Raw genomic sequence first — 21,417 nt, forward strand, 5'->3', positions numbered from 1 at the left:
ATCAGCTGTTTTCTCATACATAAAGTAAATAATGTTTCTGATATATGTGATTGTTCTTTGTGAAACATGATTTTTTTCATTTTATTGGACACTTAGAAGCCTATATTTTTTTACAGAAGTAGAATTACACCAAAATTCTTGCATATTTTGAAAGTTCAGGTTGTCCTGAAAAAAACAATATATTGTTTTCCTGGGTAAACTAAAAGACCGCCCCAGGAAGGGGCCTAAAAGTGAAAGAGTGCAAAATATCTAAAAACTGCTTGGCAGTAGATGTTCGCATCTAGGACAAAACGGCTGGCAGGGAAAGGGTTAATCAGTCTTGCTGTATCGGCTTCTGGCAGATATTATTTGACTTGTGCTGTTTCGATCATTTATGATGATCCCTAAGCAGCCCAGACCACACTGAGCATGTGCACAGTCTTAGTCTTGCAAAGATGTTTAACAAGTTACAAGATGGTGACCCCCTGTGGCCAACTTTGAAAGCATAAATCATTTGTTTGATTAGGCTTGTGGTGCAGTAAGTTCATGTTTATATTTAGTATACAAAATACAGCATTTCGATTTAATTCTTTTTAATCATGGTGTGTTTTTAACTGCACTATGATCAATGTTTTTTCTAAATATTTGGTCAATTTTACAGATACTATGTCATTATATTTGAGATGAAGTCTGGATGATTATAACCAGCAGGAAATAAGTGGACACTTTGTTGATGAATAACATTGTATCAGTATATGTTGCCTTTATGTTTCTATTCTTGCTTCAACTGATTTCTGCCCATAGATGGCGCTGTATATGTGAGTATAAATGTGTGTGACTATGAGTAGTTCAGTAACTTGAAAAAAGGCCGTGCAGGCCTGAAATGTTGTGATTTTGTCTGAGAAGCTGAGCCAGGATTCCAATAAAGGTTTTTTTTTTATAATTATACAATTTGGATGGTGCTGTGACTTCACTATCTAATTATGAATAGGAGAGAGACTAAATAGAAAGAGGAGATGAATAAAAGAAATAGTGTCAGTGACCCCCATTTGAAAGATGGAAAGTGTCAGAAGAAGGCACTTTAAAAAACTCAAAAAAATAAATAACAAAGACCAATTGAAAAGTTGCTTAGAATTAGCCATTTTATAACATTCTAAAAGTCACTGAATTCAATTGCTTAATGAAATCAAACCAGTTCATGACAGTAGAACACACAGCAATAGGAATCTGAGCTAAAACATTGCTGCACGGGTTTATTTTCCCTTCGCTGATCCGGGTTTATTTGTATTTCAGACAATGGATTGTGTGAGACTTCCCGGAGCTTCTCCTTCCAACCTCCCAGTCTGCACAGTAATTCTCTCTTTCCTTCCAAACGATCAGTTTGTTTTGCTCGGCTGCTCATAGTGTGGAAGACACAACAGTAACCGGTCCATGGCGGCCTCATTAGCAGTCACAGGGGCTTATTTATTACTGAGGATTCAGCCAAATGACTATTTATAGTTACAATTAGGCTCAATGTTTACTGAGTTGAAACTATTGGCACAAAGTCCTGCCATTGGTCTACAAACACCAGCTGATGCCTCCACCTTCCCTTCCATATAGAATGGAGTAAAACTAGTTGTGTACTTCTTGTCCGCTCTATCGTCCTAAATACTATTTTGGAAGTGAAGTTTCCTGGGATAAAGTAGTTAGGGTATGAAGGATGAACTTGGACCCTCTAGCATGCACATTACCTGGTAATAGTAACTGCCAACAGTTATTTATGAGGAGGTGGTTCTCCTTTAAAGGGATACTGTCATGGGAAAAATTTTTTTCCCAAAATGAATCAGTTAATAGTGCTGCTCCAGCAGAATTCAGCACTGAAATCCATTTCTCAAAAGAGCAAACAGATTTTTTTATATGCAATTTTGAAATCTGACATGGGACTAGACATTTTGTCAATTTCCCAGCTGCCCCAAGTCATGTGACTTGTGCTCTGATAAACTGCAATCACTCTTTACTGCTGTACTGCAAGTTGGAGTGATATCACCCCCTCCTTTCCCCCTCCCCCCAGCAGCCAAACAAAAGAACAATGGGAAGGTAACCAGATAACAGCTCCCTAACACAAGATAACAGCTGCCTGGTAGATCTAAGAACAACACTCATAGTAAAAACCCATGTCTCACTGAAACACATTCAGTTACATTGAGAAGGAAAAACAGCAGCCTGCCAGAAAGCATTTCTCTCCTAAAGTGCTGGCACAAGTCACATGACCAGGGGCAGCTGGGAAATTGACAGTATGTCTAGCCCCATGTCAGATTTCAAAATTGACTAAAAAAAATCTGTTTGCTCTTTTGAGAAATGGATTTCAGTGCAGAATTCTGCTGGAGTAGCACTATTAACTGATGCGTTTTAAAAAAAACATGTTTTTCCATGACAGTATCCCTTTAAGTTAACTTTTAATATGTTATAAAATGGCTAAATCTGAGCAACTTTTCAATTTGCCTTCATTTTTTTCTTCTTTTATAGTTTTTAATTATTTGCCTTCTTCTGACTCTTTCAAATGGAGGTCACTGATCCCATCTAAACAAAAATACTCTGTAAGGGTTAGGGATGCACCGAATTCACTATTTGGGATTCGGCCAAATACCGAACCGAATCCTAATTTGCATATGCAAATTAGGGTCAGGAAAGGAAAAAGTGGAAAAAATCCTTTTGTCAACAAAAGTCACCTGATTTCCTTACCTGCCCCTAATTTACATATGCAAATTAGGATTAGGTTCTGCCAGTCACAAGTATTCGGCCGAATCCTCCTGAAAAAGGCCTAATCCTGGATTCGGTGCATCCCTAGTAAGGGTGGTGACACACGATAAGATTCCGGGGAGATTAGTCGCCCATCAACAAATCTCCTCTTCTTCAGTAGGGATGTAGCGAACTGTTCTGCGGCGAACTTGTTCGCGCGAACATCGGCTGTTCGCGTCCGCCGCAAGTTCGCGAACGTCGCGCGACGTTCGCCAATAGGCGTTCGCGTCAAAATCGTTCGACCATTCGATCGCTAAAATCGAACGATTTTCGGTCGATTCGAACGAAAATCGTTCGATCGAACGATTAAAAATCCTACGATCGTTCGAATCGAACGATTTTCGGATGTTCGAAGTTCGCGAACAGTTCGCTTACTGTTCGCATTTTTTGCCGGTGTTCGCAAACGGCGTTCGCGAACACATACTCGGCGGTTCGCTACATCCCTATTCTTCAGACGCATAATCTCCCTGAATAGCCTTCACTGTCAGCTGGAATGTAAATCACCAGTGGGATGGCACTCGGAACGCTTCGTGTTCCAAAGTCGACTGAAGTTTCCTCGTCAGGCAACTTCGGAAAAAATTAAGCACTTTGAGTGCAATCCCATCGGCGATTTACATTCCAACTGGCAGGGAACTCTTTTCGGGGAGATTAGTCGCCCGAAGAAGAGGAGATTTGTCGCTGGGAGACTAATCTCCCCGGAATCTTAGTGTGTGTCACCACCCTAAGGCTACAAATGTATTGTTATTGCTACTTTTTATTACTTCTCTTACTATTCAGGCCTCTCCTATTCATATTCCAGTCTCTTCTTTATATCAATGCATGGTTGCTAGGATCATTTGGACCCTAGCAACTAGATTGCTGAAATTGCTGGAGAGCTGCTGAATAAAAAGCTAAATTACTCAAAAGCCTCAAATAATAAAATATGAAAACCAATTGCAAATTGTCTCAGAATATCCCTCTCTACATCAGACTAAAAATGTATTTGAAGGTGAACAAACCCTTGAAGTGTCCATGCAGTACGCCTCATAAGAACTACAATGGAGGTGATATTAAAATAAAGATAAGGAACACTCCGTTGTATAACTTCTGGTTCAGCAAACTTTTCCTTGCCATCACAGGTCAAGAGGAATGGGTGTTTTATAGCTACTGGAAGCATGTACCTAAATGCTAAATATTTATGCTTGGGCACCCTAAAGACGCACACCCATGGGGAACCGGGATTTCATCTTTAGATGGGGCACCTATGTTACTCTTAATTAATTCAGGGCAGTGGGATTTGCGGTGGTACGGAAAGCCAGAATTCTCGGCAGGGAATGAGCACCAACTTGGGTTGGGGTGATATCAGTCCAACTTGCAGTACAGCAGTAAAGAGAGAGTGAAGTTTATCAGAGCACAAGTCACATGACTGGGGCAGCTGTGAAACTGTCAATAGGTCTAGCCCCATGTTAGATTTAAAAATTAAATATAAAATTCTGAATTCTGCTGGAGCAGCACTATTAACTGATGTGTTTTTTTCCACATCCCCTTAACTCCTATTGCAGCTTCTTTCATTGCTTTGCAGTTGATCCTTAACAGCCTGAGGTTTGTGGGGCGGCACATCAACACGACTGCAGCTCACAGCTCGCTGGGCATGTTACCAATGAATACTAATTATGGATTACATTACATCACTGCAAAAACAGTCGACCCACTTATGCGATTATGTACGTGACGCACAGTCTTGTTTCATCCTCCATGTTGGAAATGCAGCCAGATTACAGTAAATCCATTAAAGCAACAAGTCAAAGGGGCGACTATAATGACCACCAGATCTCTCCTGTTGGCTCTGCAGATCTGCTCAGTGCAATATTTGGGCAGCTTGGCTCTGTCGCTAGGATTCTGGCAGTTGTAACCCAACAACATCCGGACAGCTGCAAGTTACATGGATTGGAAAGAGAACGCTATTAGCCTGTCTCACACGTTAATGAACTAACAAGCTTTCAAACTGAATTTTGAGGCTAATTATGAACCTATTCCTGAAGGAGGTCAAGTTTTATCTGCCTCCTTCCTTTATACATATAAACAATAAAAAAAATTCCAGCATTTAAAAAGTAGAAAAAAAACCCCCTTCATTAAAAGAAATGCGGATCAGACATCATAAAGAGACATAATGAACATGTGCAAGATCACATGACACGTTTCATGCCTCAGAGGCATAAACCGCGTCAGACGATCTCGTACAACACGATCATTATGTCTCCGTATGGTGCCTGATTCACATTATTTTACATCTTCATTGAAGGGGTTGTTCACCTTTAAATCAAATTTAATTTTTTTTTTTTTTAGTTTTTGAATTATTTTCCTTCTTCTTCCGACTCTTTCAAGCTTTCAAATGGGGGTCGCTGACCCCATATAAAAAATATGCTCTGTAAGGCTACAGATTTTTTGTTATTGCGGTTTTCTATTGCTCATCTTTCTATTCAGTCCTCTCCTATTCATATTCCAGTTTCTTCTATATTAGGGATGCACAGAATCCACTATTTTGGAATCGGCCGAACCCACAAATCCTTCACGAAAGATTTGGCAGAATACTGAACCAAATCCTAATTTGCATATGCAAATTAAAGGTGGGAAGAGGAAAAATGTTTTAGTTCCTTGTCTTGTGACAGTCACGCGATTTCCCTCCCGCCCTAATTTGCATATGCAAATTAGACTATGCATATGCAAATCAGGATTTGGTTCAGCTGGGCAGAAGGATTCGCCCAAATCCAAATCCTGCTGGAAAAGGCCAAATCCTGGCCGAATCACAAAACGAATCCTGGATTCGGTGCATCCTTATTCTTATGCATGTTTCCTGGGGTAATTTGGACCCTAGCAACCAGATTGCTGAAATTGCAAACCAGAAAGCTGCTGAAATAAAAAGCTAAATAACTCAAAAACCACCAATAATAAAAAAAAATGAAAACCAATTGCAAATTGTCTCAGACTTCCACTCTTATTATACTAAAAGTTAACTTAAAGGTGAACAAACCCTTTGTATTTTAGTTCTTTATGAAGTATAAAGCAAATGTTTATTTGTAGGGATGCACCGAATCCAGGATTCCGTTCGGGATTCGGCCTTTTAAGCTGGAGTAGGACCAATCCTTCTGCCCGGCTGAATCAAATCCTAATTTGCATATGCAAATTAGGATCGGGATGGGAAATCACAGGACTTTTTGTCACAAAACCAGGAAGTAAAAAATGTTTTCCCCTTCCCACCCCTAATTTTTCATTTGCAAATTAGGATTCGGTATTCAGCCAAATCTCTTGCGAAGGATTGAGGGTTTCGGCCGAATCCAAAACAGTGGATTCGGTGCATCCCTATTTATTTGTTTTTCCATCTTCTTCTTCGTAATAAATCATGCCTTCCATACAGAACCCATTGGGGTACATTTCCATGACATCAAAGACAGAGAGTGATGTAATGTTGCTCGATAAGAATGCTGCCCATAATTCATAGAGACACAGAGCACAAGCTGTAGGCTCAATCCTTTGCAGCTTCTAGTGGAACAGAGTCCGACAATGATGCAGTTTAATCAAAGGAAAGTCCTACCTGCTGAACGTGGAGTACTTTTCAAACAACGTCATTGCCCCCTCGTTGTCCTGCAGCCAAACCAGCACAGCGGACAGACTTCTCTGCAAACAAAACCATTTATTTGTAGCTTTTAATGTTAAACAGTTAAACCACATGGCAACGGAGCTGTCCCATTGATCCAATCGTCAGTCACAGCTACAACGTGATGCTACAGAAACCAGTATGTTACATTATGGTACAAGGGATTGAATACTTTATAATATAAGACATACATCTATTATCATCAGTGTCATAACAACATACACATTGTATAAAGTTAGCAGCAGTTTGTGCAAGTACAAAAATACACATTTTGTTTCAATAAGAGCATAACGTAGTAATAATAATAATAATAATAGCAAAACATCTGGACATCGTAAACAAACCCAATAAGTATTTGAGACTTTCGCTTGCTTTAAATATACACTGAAATGCCGGTAACGTAACTTGGCAGTACATAGCACATGGTATTATAATATAACAGAAAATATGAGCACACGCAACACAAGACACATTTATACAAGGGAGCTGCAAGTCCATCAGACGCACCCTAGTCTTAATAATTCTGCTTCAGGGATAAACAGTTGTTGGGATTCCAGTTGTGATGGATTTAGAATTCCCAGCATGCATAAGAATGATCGGGTTGCAGCTGAAGTTGGGGTACCAAGGCATTCTCCATGATCAATATTTGATTGTGGTTTAATCAGATATTAATCAGGAGAAGTAAAAGATTTTGTTGGATAACGACTTGGCTGGAACATGGATGTAATCTCTACAAGAACCCTATAGGATGTGATCCATGGCCCATTGGTCAAATAACTAGATCAGTCGGATTTGGTTTTGAGCATTGGGCCGGATAATATTTTATTAATGACTTTACCTAAAGCTGACCATCGGATAAATATTAGTACTATTGGTTCTGGAACTGGGTGGGCTAGAAAATGTTATCTTCGGATCCACCAGGCAGTTCATGGTGCATCTGCAGATGGTGGACCAAATCAATACTCTCTCGGTGAGTGTGCCTACCATTGGCCGTACATATACGATTATTGATACTGCACTAGGAATATCAGCCGGTTCTGGAATCTGGCAGGGTAGAAATGTTCATCTTCTAAGACACTATCTCTACTAGTGCCCGGTGCTTCAGAAGAAGAGGGAATGAAGAGAAACCGCAGCTCCTCTTCACTTCCTAGCCAAAACATGTGTGACCCCTCATAAGTTCTCCGTCCATTGGCCCATGGGATGATCAGAGCCAAGTATGCCTTTCTTAACAAGTGGTTCTACCCATGTACAACCAATTTTAAGCATCTTAAGTAAAAAGAAAAATCGTTATTCTAGCTAAAACTGGACCAGCCAGAGAACCAGAGCTTGTACTCCTTGAGCTAAAGAATTAAAATACCCAACTGAAGGTCCCTTTCCCAGATTTCTATTCTGTTCTTATTTAATATAACAATACCTACATAGAGTGACGCAAATTAAACGGTGTCCCAAACTGGCATTTGCTTCCAAAATGGATGAACAGAGCACCCATCCCTTACCTTAACTGGACTTATTGAGTTTGGTGCTTAAAGTTCCTTCTCAAAAATTGAAATACTGTAGGGTTCCTGTTAATCCCAAGAAACCAGTTACCCTTTTTGCACACAAAGGACATAAGAACAGGTTAAAATATTTTTTTTTTTACATTTTTGTCTTGATAAACACCGACAAGTGCTTTTTTTTTTTTAAAAAAGTTGTGCAGATTGGACACCAAGATACTGCATTGAAGACCTCTAAAAGAATCGAGGCATGTATGGAATACCGTTGATTACACATATGACTCCTCGGTAAAAAATCTTTGGTCAATGTCTTCAAACTTGGGATCACTGCACTGCTTTGCCTGCCACTCTCTGCTGCTCTGGTCACTTTCGTGGGTGCTTCTAAGGTGCTTATGACTATCTGGCTGAAAGGCAAAGCTTGCTGTAGTGGTCGTAGATTTTGGAGACACGCAAAAGTTTTTCTCCAAGTCACAATTGGCCATTTTAAATCCAGTGTCTACATTGGAGGGCAAAACCTTATTTCTTTTTAAGCTGGCCACCCGAAAGCTGCCAATCGAGGATTTGGTTGGCTCGTCCTTTACAGAAGAAAGTTCTTCTGCAGAGATATGCGTCACGCGCTCGGTGGGGCCTTTTAGATTCAAGAGAAGAGCTTGTTCTTCGTTAGAGTTGTTGGTGGTTTTTCTTCTGTTGGATTGAGGAACTAAAGTACTTTCCTGTGCGAAATAACATGTGTGGGGGCTAAGTGCAGATATTTCCATGTTGATAGACACAGGAGATGGCATAAGGAAAGAGCTGCATTCCACTTCATGCCCCCCATTACCATTTTTATCAATGATCACATTGTCTATTAGAACATGCCTGGAGGCACTTCTCCTTTCACTAGACCCTTCACAAAACAGAGAAACACTCACATTAGTATCTTTCACATTGTCTCCAGCTGTTTTTAGTGCCAAAAGATGTTGGTTTTCCAAGTCTTCTATTGGCACAGTTATTTGCTCCTGAAGTACTGAATGTTCTGAAATCTTACACGTTCCTGCTTGTAGCCTTTCATGGTTTATAGTTACATCTGCTTTGTTTTTTACATCTAGCTTGGTCACCTTTTCCTTTCTCCTTAGCGTCCAGTTTTTGACAGTTGATGTGCCATTTTTTAACCAAGTACTGGGATGAATACCAGCAGGGGTTTTGTGCTGTGCCAATTCAGTATCTTTTCCACCTTCACAGTAAGGCTGTTTGACATCTTCATCCAATGTAAAACCTGAAAAAGAGCCGGAGCTTAAGAAGTCTGGAGTGATATTTCCTTGTTTCTTACAAGACCTGAAGGTGGATTCCAGCGGGGAAGGCACTTCGTTGGGAGTCAACGCAGAATAATCTGAAAACTGAGAGAAAGCACTGTCTAAGGAACTCAGAGAAGAACCAGATGGGGAAGTTCCAGGAGAAGACAAGCTCGAACAACTAGTCTGAGAACATGTGTTTAACCTCAGGGCAGGAGGTGGTAAGAGTCTGTTGGGAGTGCTCTTCTTCTCCGGTGTTTGCTTCTTTTTTAGGCTTTTGCTTACATCAATCCCCAGAATCAGACTGCGGTTTATAAGCTTTTGTCCTTCTACTTGTAAATCCCTATGCTGCTTTAGATAATCATCTGCAGAGTAGGAAAGAAGAGCATCGCAGCTTGTCTTGTATGTAGCACTCTCGTGAGGAGACTCATTGAGCTTGCTGAATCTAGACACAAGGATCCCTATGGCTGGCTCAGAACAACGCCTGTGCCTTCTGGCCTCCTTTAGAGCATCGGATACGGTGGTAGATGAATATCCGGAAGTACTGGAACAGAGGGATTCATTTTCAGACTGCTCACGTGACACAGAATTATGATGTAAAGCGATGGGCACCCTGAAAGGTTGAGATTCCAGAGGGTGCTTGGTCGGTGCATCCTCAGCATCTGGATGGTCTAGATCACAGTCGCTTAATGTCAAAACAGAATCTCTGCTCCTGTTGTCAGGGCTGCACTTTTTGGCCAGACCACTGAAAGGAGAATCTGCATCATCATTCAGTTCATTCTCCAGACTGTCATACGAGGAGTCCGTCAGCTTGAATGAGCAGATATCTGAAATAAAGATGATTAAATATTATATTCAACAGTGTGGTGGTTTTACACAGCTAGTAAAAACCTGAAAAAATAGATTTGCTTAGTTGCGCTAAGAACAAGGGGATTCAAATGGAGTGGGGTTGTTTTCTCAGGCCTTCTATGTGGAACAACATGTACTCCAGGTTTTGCCACAATTATGGAAGACCACACCACCAGATGCTACAAAGCCCACAAAGCACATGACAAAGTGGCCACACACAGGCTGATGAAAGCTGCTGACAGACAAAATACGCAGCTTATTGGCCAGTAAATGGGGCCCTCTGAGGAGCTCCCCTGACCGATATCTGCCCAAAGATTGGGCAGATTTAAAAATCCCATTGGATCGAGGACAGAGTTGATTCATTGATGAGATCCTTGCTCCCACCACCTGCATTCCTGGCCTTGTGATCCCAGTCAAGATGGGCATATTGGGGCAAGATCCACTTTTTGGCAGCCTCTCTAAACGAGTGAATCTGCCCATTTATGGCCACCTTAAGACTATAAGGATGGCTTTGAGGATAGTTGATTATTATGGGAGAGAAACCAAACATTAGTTATCTAGAAATGAGGCAGGTTTGCCTTTATAGAAACAAAGGGAATACATCATATTATTTGCCTACTACTTTCATAGGTGTTTGCACTCCAGTGAACAGTTTACAAGTTGATCCAGGGACTACTAGTCCGATTCCCATTTTGGAGTCAGGAAGGTATTTTTTTACCCCTCTAAGGCAAATTGGAGAGGCTTCAAATGTTTTTTTTGCCTTCCTTTGGAACAACTGGCAGTTAGGCAGGTTAAAAGCGAATTAAAAGGTTGAACTTGATGGACGTGTGTCTTTTTTCAACCTAACTTACTATATTACTATGACACACCTTAAAGGAGAAGGAAAGGCTAAAACTAAGTAATCTTTATCAGAAAGGTCTATATAAATACACCAGTAAACCCTCAAAGTAATGCTGCTCTGAGTCCTCTGTCAAAAGAAACACAGCATTTCTTTCCTTCTATTGTGTACTCATGGGCTTCTGTATCAGACTTCCTGTTTTCAGCTTAAACCTCCAGGGCACGGCCTTGAGCATGCTCAGTTTGCTCCTCTTTCCCTCCCTGCTGTAATCTGAGCCCAGAGCTATGAGGGAGCAGGGAGAGACTCAGGCAGGAAGTGATGTCACACCAAGCCAATATGGCAGCTGCTATCCTAAACAAACAGAGAGAGCTTCTAGAGCTGTTTACTCAAATATGGTAAAGCATTCTACAGAATAAATATAGTCTTATAGCTTGCATTATTGTGGCTAATCTATTGACAATAAACTGTTTTAGTAGGTTTCCTTCTGCTTTAAGAGCTTTACTGCACCTCGACATTCATTAAGACGGCTTAGGCAAAATAAATATCTAAAGGGTGATGGCAAATGGTTTATAACGGGAACGTCAACAAGGAAAGGAAGGTGGTCTCATTAAGACTTAAGTCAATGCGTAAAATGAGCCACACAGCAGTTCTAAGAGGAACAGTAAGCATTTTAGTGAGCTCTCTCGCATGTTCTGAGCATCTGGATGTCTCTGCCATAAACAATCTAAGGGAAAAAAAAGAAACTGCTGCTATTCCTAGGGAAAACTCTTACTATAAAGCCTCCTTTAACAGTGGGTAGACATCTCCCATTAGAGTTTACAGGAAGCTTGTTGCCTATGTCACACTCCTCGCAATTCCTGACGTGTAAGAGACATCACTCTTATAGTAAATCATAAATATAAGTGCCGTGAGGATTCTGATTTGTGCAAGGTCTTCATCTATCCCTTTTCATTAAACTAACTTCAACTAAGATACAGGAGAGCTTCCCAATGGATTTGATCAATGTAATGTTGCTTAAAGGAGCAGTAACATCAATTTAAAAAAAAATCAAAAAAAAAATCGTTAGTATACAACGAAAAAAAACGTAAAAGTTAAACTTTAAAAATCTCTAAGTCTTTATTGAGAAATAACTTACTGAAACTCGCTCCTCTTTAGGAAAGGCGCATCGTGCGGCGCTCAATTTCTCCTCCCTGCCTTCCTTATAGGAGATAGCCAGGGAGGAGAAATCGAGCACCGCATGATGGATTGTCACCCTGTTGCCTTTTCTGAAGAGGAGCGCAAGTGGAGTTTCGTTAAGTTACTTCTTAATAAAGACATAGCGATTTCATAGTTTCATTTGTCTTTGTGGTTTTTTTTCGTTGTATACTAACGAATTTAAAAAAATAATGTTACTGGTCCTTTTACTTTACCCATATTACTGAAATACCATTACCTGTATCAAATGTAAGTACAGGTATGAGATCTGTTATCCGGAAACCCGTTATCCAGAAAGCTCTACATTATGGAAAGGCCATTTCCAATAGACTCCATTTTAACCCAACTATTCATAATGTTTAGAAATGATTTCCTTTTTCACTGTAATAATGAAACAGTAGCTTGTACTTGAGCCCAACTAGGATATAATTAATTCGTATTGGAGGCAAATCAATGTTTTAATGATTTTTTTTAGTAGACCAAGTATAGGGATCCAAATTAAGGAAAGATCCCTTTTCCGGAAAACCCCAGGTCCCATACCTATACAGTATTTCTTTGTTCTAAGCCCAAATCAGGAATTTTGTGTCCACTGAAATCAAACATTTTTAGACCTTGCTGCGGTTTGTCCTTCTCAACAGGCTTTCCATATATAAACGGACATTTGCTTCTCTCCCGAATGACAATTCCAACCCCTGCCCCAATTAGTTTGAGTGTATATACAGAGTAAAGCTCTAAAGGGCGAGTGCAGGAGGAGCGGACACCCTGGGTGAAACGTCTCTTAAGTCCAGTAGACCTAGTAAAACAACTTTATTTGTGTGTTCATTCCAATCTCAGTGAGAAGCCGGGTCTGCGCTGCTAGAACTCTTTAAACACACAACAATGCTGCGGTTCTTCGGCAGGGAAGCAGCTGGAACGCATTCTGTATATGGGGCAAAGGCAGGAGTAGGTCAGGCAAGAAACCAGCTCCTCCGAACAAAGAGCGGCTCATCCAAACATTATCCTGTCACTCACAGTAATTCATTTCTGCGCCTATTCTGGGCTCAGCTTCTATTTTTGCTATCAGTCATTCAAATACTCCCTGCATTGTTTCTGAAATGATCACGTTTATATTAGGGATGCACCGAATCCACTATTTTGGATTCTGCCGAACCCCCGAATCCTTCACGAAGGATTTGGCCGAATACCGAACCGAATCCAAACCCTAATTTGCATATGCAAATTAGGGGTGGGAAGGGGAAAAGATTTTTTACTTCCTTGTTTTGTGACAAAAAGTCACACGATTTCCCTCTCCGCCCCTAATTTGCATATGCAAATTAGGTTACGGATTTGGTTCATCTGGACAGAAGGATTCGGTCGAATCCGAATCTTGCTGAAAAAGGCCTAATCCTGGCCGAATCCCGAACCAAATCCTGGATTCGGTGCATCCCTAGTTTATATTCACTATTCCTCTCTCAGCATCTGTTTCTCTTCATTCTGTCAGATATTCACTGACAGTTAGATCCAATATATCTTATAGGGGGGCTCCTTTTGCCTAGAAGATGTATTAGAGCTCATTCAAATAACTGATTCCAGTACAAACAAAAACTAACAAAATAACTGCCTTTTGCACAAATCCTGCATGTAGAGAGACATGATGTCTGGTGATTTTAATAGAGTGAGCTCTAATACATCTTCTAGGCAAAATTAGCCTAGATAGTTCCCCTTTAAAAGCGAGTCGGCATGCCTGATGTTTCAGGGACGTTTGCCCCATTTAATGATAAATATAACAGTATAACCTGTATTTGTAGGACTGGTAGCTGAACATATATTTTTTTGTCTTTCTGTCTGGCACCCATAAGCAAGAGTATTCCCACAGCATCATTTCCAACTGTAGAAGCATTCAGTCAACAGGGAATAACTAACAATGCGCTACATCCTCTGATAGTATATTAAAGGGCAACTATCAGATTTGTGTAGGGATACAGAGAATGCATATGTTTGCTATATAAACTCATCTTTCCATCTATTACTTTGTCCTCGAGCGTTCCGACCCCACTTGAGACATGCACAGTCTTTGCAAGGTGTGTTCAAAAATTTACTTAAAGGAACAGTAACACCCAAAAAATAAAAAAGTGTTTTAAAGGAATGATAAAACAATGCACGGTTGCCCTGTACTGGCAAGACTGGTGTGTTTGCTTCATAAATACTACTATTGTTTAGATAAACAAGCTGCTGTGTAGCCATGGTGGCAGCACAATAGTACATTATATAGCGCTATATAAATAAATGATGATGATGATGATTGCCATTCCTTTAAAGGAGAAGGAAAGGTTAAGACTAAGTAAGCTTTATCAGAAAGGTCTATATAAATACACCAGTAAACCCTCAAAGTAATGCTGCTCTGAGTCTTCTGTCAAAAGAAACATCACATTTCTTTCCTTCTATTGTGTACTCATGGGCTTCTGTATCAGACTTACTGTTTTCAGCATAAACATTTTTGCCCTGGGCGTGAGCATGCTCAGTTTGCTCCTCTTCCCTCTCCTCCTCCCCCTCATTTCTTCCTCTTCCCTCCCAACTTTAATCTGAGCCCAGAGCTATGAGTGAGCAGGGAGAGACTCAGGCAGGAAGTGATGTTGCACCAAGCTAATATGGCAGCTGCTATCCTAAACAAACAGAGAGAACTTCTACAGCCGTTTACTCAGGTATGGTAAATCATTCTGCAGAATAAATATAGTGTTATAGCTTGCACTATTATGGCAAATCTATTGGTAATAAACTGCCTCAGTAGCTTTCCTTCTTCTTTAAGAGACTTTTATTTTTTGTTACTGTTCCTTTAACTACTGGATGCCAATCTGCATGTCAGCAAGAAATGGAAGGATCTTTCAGGGGCCAGGGTTCTTGTACATAGACATGCACTGTAAGACACCACTAAACAAAAATGATCTAGTGCTCCTTAAAGGGATTGCTCACCTTGTATTCAACTTTTAGTATGATGTAGAGAGTGATATTCTGAGACAATCTGCAATTGGTTTTCATTTTTTATAATTTGTGGTTTTTGAGTTATTTAGCTTTTTATTCAGCAGCTCTCCAGTTTGCAATTTTTGCAGTCTGGTTGCTAGGGCCCGAAAATGACCCTAACAACCATGCACTGATTTGAATAAGAGACTGGAATATGAATAGGAGAGGCCTGAATAGAAAGAGGAGTAATAAAAAGTATCAATAACAATACATTTGTAGCCTTACAGAGCATTTGTTTTTCAGTTCCATTTGAAAACGGGAAAGAGTTAGAAGAAGAAGGCAAATAATTAAAAAATACTATAGAAAATAAATAATGAAGACCAATGGAAAAGTTGCTTAGAATTGGCCATTCTATAACATACTTAAAATTTAAAGGTGAAACCCCACTCCCTTTAAGGTCTTAATTATATAACGATGGGTGCGGATAATTTTAAAATAAACTTCTGGTCTCTACTAGAGTCTGGGAGTCATTTATCAGCCTCATACAAACCATTATACTTGATATAATTAATTGTGTGAATTATTATTATCATCAGTGACCTCAATGACCATCCTCTCTGGTTATCAACTGAATGACCCATGTAATCTGTAGAGATATCAGCAACATGATGGAGCGACACAAAATAACACTGATGTCACACTGTTTATATATATATATATATGTATATATATATATATATATATATATATATATATATATATATATATATATATATATATATATATATATATATATATTTATATTTAATATCAAAACAGGGGGGTTGTGGGAGAACTCTAAAGGCTTCAAAGTATATATATATAAGTATAATAAATGCTATTGCATATGTACCCAAATAGGGGTTATTTTGTTACAAAGTTATGATCATAAAATTGATAAGCCACCATACCACGTCAAGGTAAACCCCGAATGGCGGTCCCTAACTTGTTTTATTTATTTTTTATGTGCATTTTAGCATTACCTGTAATCAATGTCCATTGAACGCTGTTTTTTCAATTTTATGATCATAACTTTGTAACAAAATAATCCCTATTTGGGTACATATGCAATAGCATTTATTATACTTATATATATATATATATATACTTTAAAGCCTTTAGAGTGCTCCCACAACCCCCCTGTTTTGATATTGTATATTTATATTTATATATAGCTCACAACTGGAGATGAAACAAATGTCTGTCATATATGATGACATCAACTCAAACACCTCTAATGGAAATTAAATCCTAATTCCGTGCGTCACTTCTCTAATCAGCGCAGGTTCTCCTTCTATGAAGCCTGTTATCTACACTATGAAGCCTGTTATCACTGTGACCGTCTGTTGAGGAGGAAGTAATTGTCCTTTATCATAATTCCTATAATGATTTATTACCTGAATTTTCGTCTCTGCTCTCATCCTTTGTGGACAAGCTGGCGTATAACAGGGAAATGTCCTCTTCAAAAATCATGCAGCAATTCTCAATCAGGAACTGAACAAACAGAGCCACCTGGGAAAGAAAGTTAAAAAAAACCAAAAAAAAAAAACAGTTGCAGTCCTGGTTATAATGGAGATGAACCGACAGCCTCAGCAGATAATCTGCAGATAACCAAGATTATTAAACATTCCCACTACTTGTCCAAGTATACTTCAACCTGCTCTGTTGAATTAAAGGGGTTGTTCACCTTTAAATTAACTTTTAATATGATATAGAGCAGTGATCACAAACCAGTAGCTTGTGAGTAACATGTTGCTCTCAGACCCCTTGGATGTTCTCAATGGCCTCAAAGCAGGTGCTTATTTTTGAATTCCAGGCTTGGAGGCAAGTTTTGGTTGTATAAAAACTAAGTATTGTGCCAAGTAAAGCTTCCTGTAGGCTGCCAGTCCAAATAGGGGCTACCAAATAGCCAATCACAGCCCTTATTTGGCACCCCAGTGGCTTTTTCATGATTTTGTTGCTCCTTGATCTTCAGCTCTCTTGATTTCCACCGATTGGTTACCAGGCAGTAACCAATCAGTGACTTGAGGGGGGGGCACATGGGTCATAACTGTTGCTTTTGAATCTGAGCTGAATGCCGAGGATCAATTGCAAACTCACTGAACAGTTATGTCCCATGTGGCCCCCCTTATAGTCACTGAATAACTCAGAGTTAGAGAGCTGAAAAGCAGGAAGTAGTGTTCTGGCTATTATGTTAGACATCCAGTCACTCCAGCCTTTATATATTATATTTTTGTCTAACTTACTATATTAGAAACATTTTTTATTTTACACAGACTATATATTTACCCAATTTTTATTTTTACACGGGAACTGTTCCTTTAAAGGGATACTGTCATGGGAAAATTTTTTTTTTTAAAAAAATGAATCAGTTAATAGTGCTGATCCAGCAGAATTCTGCACTGAAATCCATTTCTCAAAAGAGCAAACAGATTTTTTTATATTCAATTTTGAAATCTGACATGGGGCTAGACATTTTGTCAATTTCCCAGCTGCCCCAAGTCATGTGACTTGTGCCTGCACTTTAGGAGAGAAATGCTTTCTGGCAGGCTGCCGTTTTTCCTTCTCAATGTAACTGAATGTGTCTCAGTGGGACATGGGTTTTTACTATTGAGTGTTGTTCATAGATCTACCAGGCAGCTGTTATCTTGTGTTAGGGAGCTGCTATCTGGTTACCTTCCCATTGTACTTTCGTTTGGCTCCTGGGGGGGGGGAAGGGAGGGGGGTGATATCACTCCAACTTGCAGTACAGCAGTAAAGAGTGATTGAAGTTTATCAGAGCACAAGTCACATGACTTGGGCAGTTGGGAAATTGACAATATGTCTAGCCCCATATCAGATTTCAAAATTGAATATAAAAAAATCTGTTTGCTCTTTTGAGAATTCTGCTGGAGCAGCACTATTAACTGATTCATTTTGAATTTTTTTTAAGTGTCTTATGTGTTTCTGGGGATACCAAACATTTGGGGTTTCACTTCAGGTTGGATTGGTGGAACAATACCATAACACAGAAGTTATAAGACTTGTTAGATTAAAATATCCCATCATCTTTATTAATAGGGTGGTGGCAGGCATGGAGATTCGTCACCCAGAGACAAATCTCCACTGAGGGCGACTAATCTCATCAAATTCCTTCCCGCCAGCAAGAATACAAATCAATAGTAACGGCTGAGCTTAACGGTGTTACCTTTCTGGTGAATTCATTCTCGATCTCTGGACTTGAAGGGGTGGGCGGCCAAAGCAGACTGGGGGCAATGCAAACTGCCAAATTGAAGGCGGACATTTGGTTACTCTCAGAACGCTGCTCGATGCAGCATAAGACTCCAAACAGATATCGCAGTAAATGGACATTGATTGGTGGAAGAGTCTCAATTAACCTGCAGACAAAGAAGAGAAGAATAAGCCACCAGTGCTTGTTCTGTGCATCCTCAGTGGTGTCTGATATTTATTATATTGTTCCTGTTTTTTGTCTATTAATGTGCTGTTCAAATGTATCTACATGTAGTGAAAGATAAATAAAAATGCAAAAATGCTCTTCAAACAGCGTTTTAATGCTATAAAATATAGTGCCTACATACCTTTTAATTTAGCAACTAAAAATGAAATATAAATTGTCATATTCTACCCTGTACTTTATTCACAATATTCCAAATCAAGTAATTAAGGGTCACAAAAGGCCATGACTCTGCACTCTGCGTGGGGGATTTGAAGAATGGCCGCATGCCCCTTGAATTGAGCACTGTCTGCATTAGTCAGTCCGTGATCCGAGAGGGGAAAAGTGTATGCCTCTTAGTTTTCCAGCTACGACCCCTCTTGTCTCCAGGATAATGAGTTCAGAACACTTACATTTTAATGGCTTTGATTTTGTCTTCTTGACTTTCGTAATCCAGGCTGGAGACCCACTTCTCATAGAGCTTGGATGAGAAAATACTCCCTGGTATGTTACGCAGAAAATCCTTATGGAAAGAAGAGGAAATGTAATAATTAACTAAATAACCTTTTCTTTAATGAAAAAGAAACCTATCTCCAATATAATTTAATTGAAAAATGTGTACCGTTTTTATAAGAAACCTGATTGTATGCAGTGAAATTCTCCCTTCATTTACTGCTGTGGATAGGAATTGTCAGACGGTCCCTAACTGCTGAGCAGGGAAACAATCAGACTTATGAACAGCAGGGGGAGCCCCCGCCTTACTTCCCAGCCATGCAGAACTCAAGCAGCTTTGTTTGTTTCCCTGTAGAGCAGTCGGCGACTGTGTAGAGATTTGAATTGGATTTTATTTTTGCCTTTACATCCCTTTTACTGTTTCCAACTCCAGCTGCAGGGACAAAGATCATGGAGCCAGATCTAAACAGCTAAAATGGAATTCAATTTGGAGGATGTTTGGAAAAAGTTGGAAAAAGTTTGTATTAAACAATACAAAACCTATAAAATCCAAATTAGATTACATGACAACACAGGACCCAGTGCAGTCTGCATAGTCTGATTATTAATCAGTCTTCCTGTATCAGCTTCCAGCAGATATTATTTGACTTGTGCTGTTTTGATAATTTATGATGATCCCTAAGCAGCCCAGACCGCACTGAGCATGTGCACAGTCTTGGTCTTGTAAAGATGTTTAACAAAGTTACAAGATGGTGACCCCCTGTGGCCAACTTTGAAAGCATAAATCATGTGTTTGATTAGGCTTGTAGTGCAGTAAGTTCATGTTTATGTTTAGTATACAAAATACAGCATTTCTAGCCTTATTCTATTTTGGACTTTACTTCCCCTTTAAATCAGTGATGAACATTTGATAATCCCATTGAAAGACTATGCCAGTCACAGTTGTGTCCTCTCATGTTAAGTTGGCCACCAGAACACAGGCCAATCGGAGCAGTAAGTGACCTCAGGATACAGAGAAAGTGATAATACACAGAACTATTGCAAGATAAAGGCAATGGACATTTTACATTTCAAATTTCATAGCAAAAGCAGTAACTAATGTATAGACAGTAGGCAACTAGAGTTCAGGAATGTCTACAAGCCCAACACTGTCCCTGCTGCTCTTCTAATAGTGGTTTTGCATCTGCATATACCACATCCATGTTGTTGGAGGTGCAGTCATTGGGGAGATGGATTCTACGTCTCCATCATGTAAAAATGTCTAGTTTAGCACATGTCGTTGCATGTTTTTTACATACGAGTTCCTCCATGACCATGGAAGCATTTTCTATAATTCGGCATACCTTAAAAACACAAGCGGTGACGAGTATAGATTCGCGATCAAAGTTAACTTCGCACCCCAAATCGAGTCGCTCCTTCATTTCCCTGCAGGACTTGGCATTAGCCGACCTCCTGAAGATGCCTCTTGTGAAAGGTCCATTTCGACAAAGAACAGAGAGCATATCCTGCAAGTAAAACATCAAAGAGGAGACTTTCAGCAAGGTCTTGTCTATAGGCGACATAAGAAATGGGAGATAATAATGGCAAGTACATTTCAAAGGAGTGGACCAGGTTGCTATCTTTATGGGTTAACGAAGATAATCATAACATGCTTTTAGAACATTTCAGTTCCTTTTTCAAGCCGAGATGTTTCTAAAGCTTGCTATGATTATATTAGCAATTCAAATAGTTGCTAGGGTAATTTGGACCCTAGCAACCAGATGGCTGAAATTGCAAACTGGAGAGCTGCTGAATAAAAAGCTAAATAACTAAAAATTCACAGATAATAAAAAATGAAAGCCATCAGCAAATTGTCTCAGAATATCACTCTCTACATCAAACTAAAAGTTATCTATTATGTCTGTCTGTCTATCATCTATCTACCGTATATACTCGAGTATAAGCTGAGTTTTTCAGCATCCAAAATGTGCTGAAAAAGTCTACCTCAACTTATACTTGAGTCAGCGGGCAGTAGCTGAGATTGCAGTCACTTTTAATCATTCCTATACCAACAGTTCGCTTGGGGAGAGACTGCAATATCACACAGCGCCATCTGTTGGTTATATGAAAGAATAACAGTGCGCCCTCTGTTGGTTATATGAAAGATTAACAGTGCGCCCTCTGTTGGTTATATGAAAGATTAACAGTGACTGTAATATCACACAGCGCCCTCTGTTGGTTATATGAAAGAATAACAGTGACTGTAATATCACACAGCGCCCTCTGTTGGTTATATGAAAGAACAGTGACTGCAATATCACACAGCGCCCTCTGTTGGTTATATGAAAGAATAACAGTGACTGCAATATCACACAGCGCCCTCTGTTGGTTATATGAAGGATTAACAGTGATGGCAATATCACACAGCGCCCTCTGTTGGTTATACGAAAGATTAACAGTGATGGCAATATCAAACAGCACCCTCTGCACATGGTAGTGGGACAGTGGGACAATGCACACAGTAATCCGTTTGGCAA

General features: G+C 39.7%; 1 protein-coding gene across 3 annotated transcripts in view; it reads right to left on the minus strand.

Moving 5' to 3' along the window:
* Positions 1-6,418: 6,418 nt before the first annotated feature.
* Positions 6,419-21,417, minus strand: part of arhgap20.L (Rho GTPase activating protein 20 L homeolog) — an 80,491-nt gene continuing 65,492 nt past the window's right edge. For all 3 annotated transcript variants that reach the window (XM_018247763.2, XM_041582690.1, XM_041582691.1), the window contains 5 exons: positions 20,245-20,406; positions 18,862-18,971; positions 18,203-18,392; positions 16,413-16,527; positions 6,419-9,985 (listed from right to left, as the gene is read on the minus strand). In XM_018247763.2, coding sequence (XP_018103252.1) covers positions 8,157-9,985; positions 16,413-16,527; positions 18,203-18,392; positions 18,862-18,971; positions 20,245-20,406 — 2,406 coding nt within the window. In that variant the 3' untranslated portion in view covers positions 6,419-8,156. The remainder of the gene's footprint in view (positions 9,986-16,412; positions 16,528-18,202; positions 18,393-18,861; positions 18,972-20,244; positions 20,407-21,417) is intronic.

Source organism: Xenopus laevis, chromosome 2L, assembly GCF_017654675.1.
Source record: "Xenopus laevis strain J_2021 chromosome 2L, Xenopus_laevis_v10.1, whole genome shotgun sequence".
NCBI lineage: Eukaryota > Metazoa > Chordata > Amphibia > Anura > Pipidae > Xenopus > Xenopus laevis.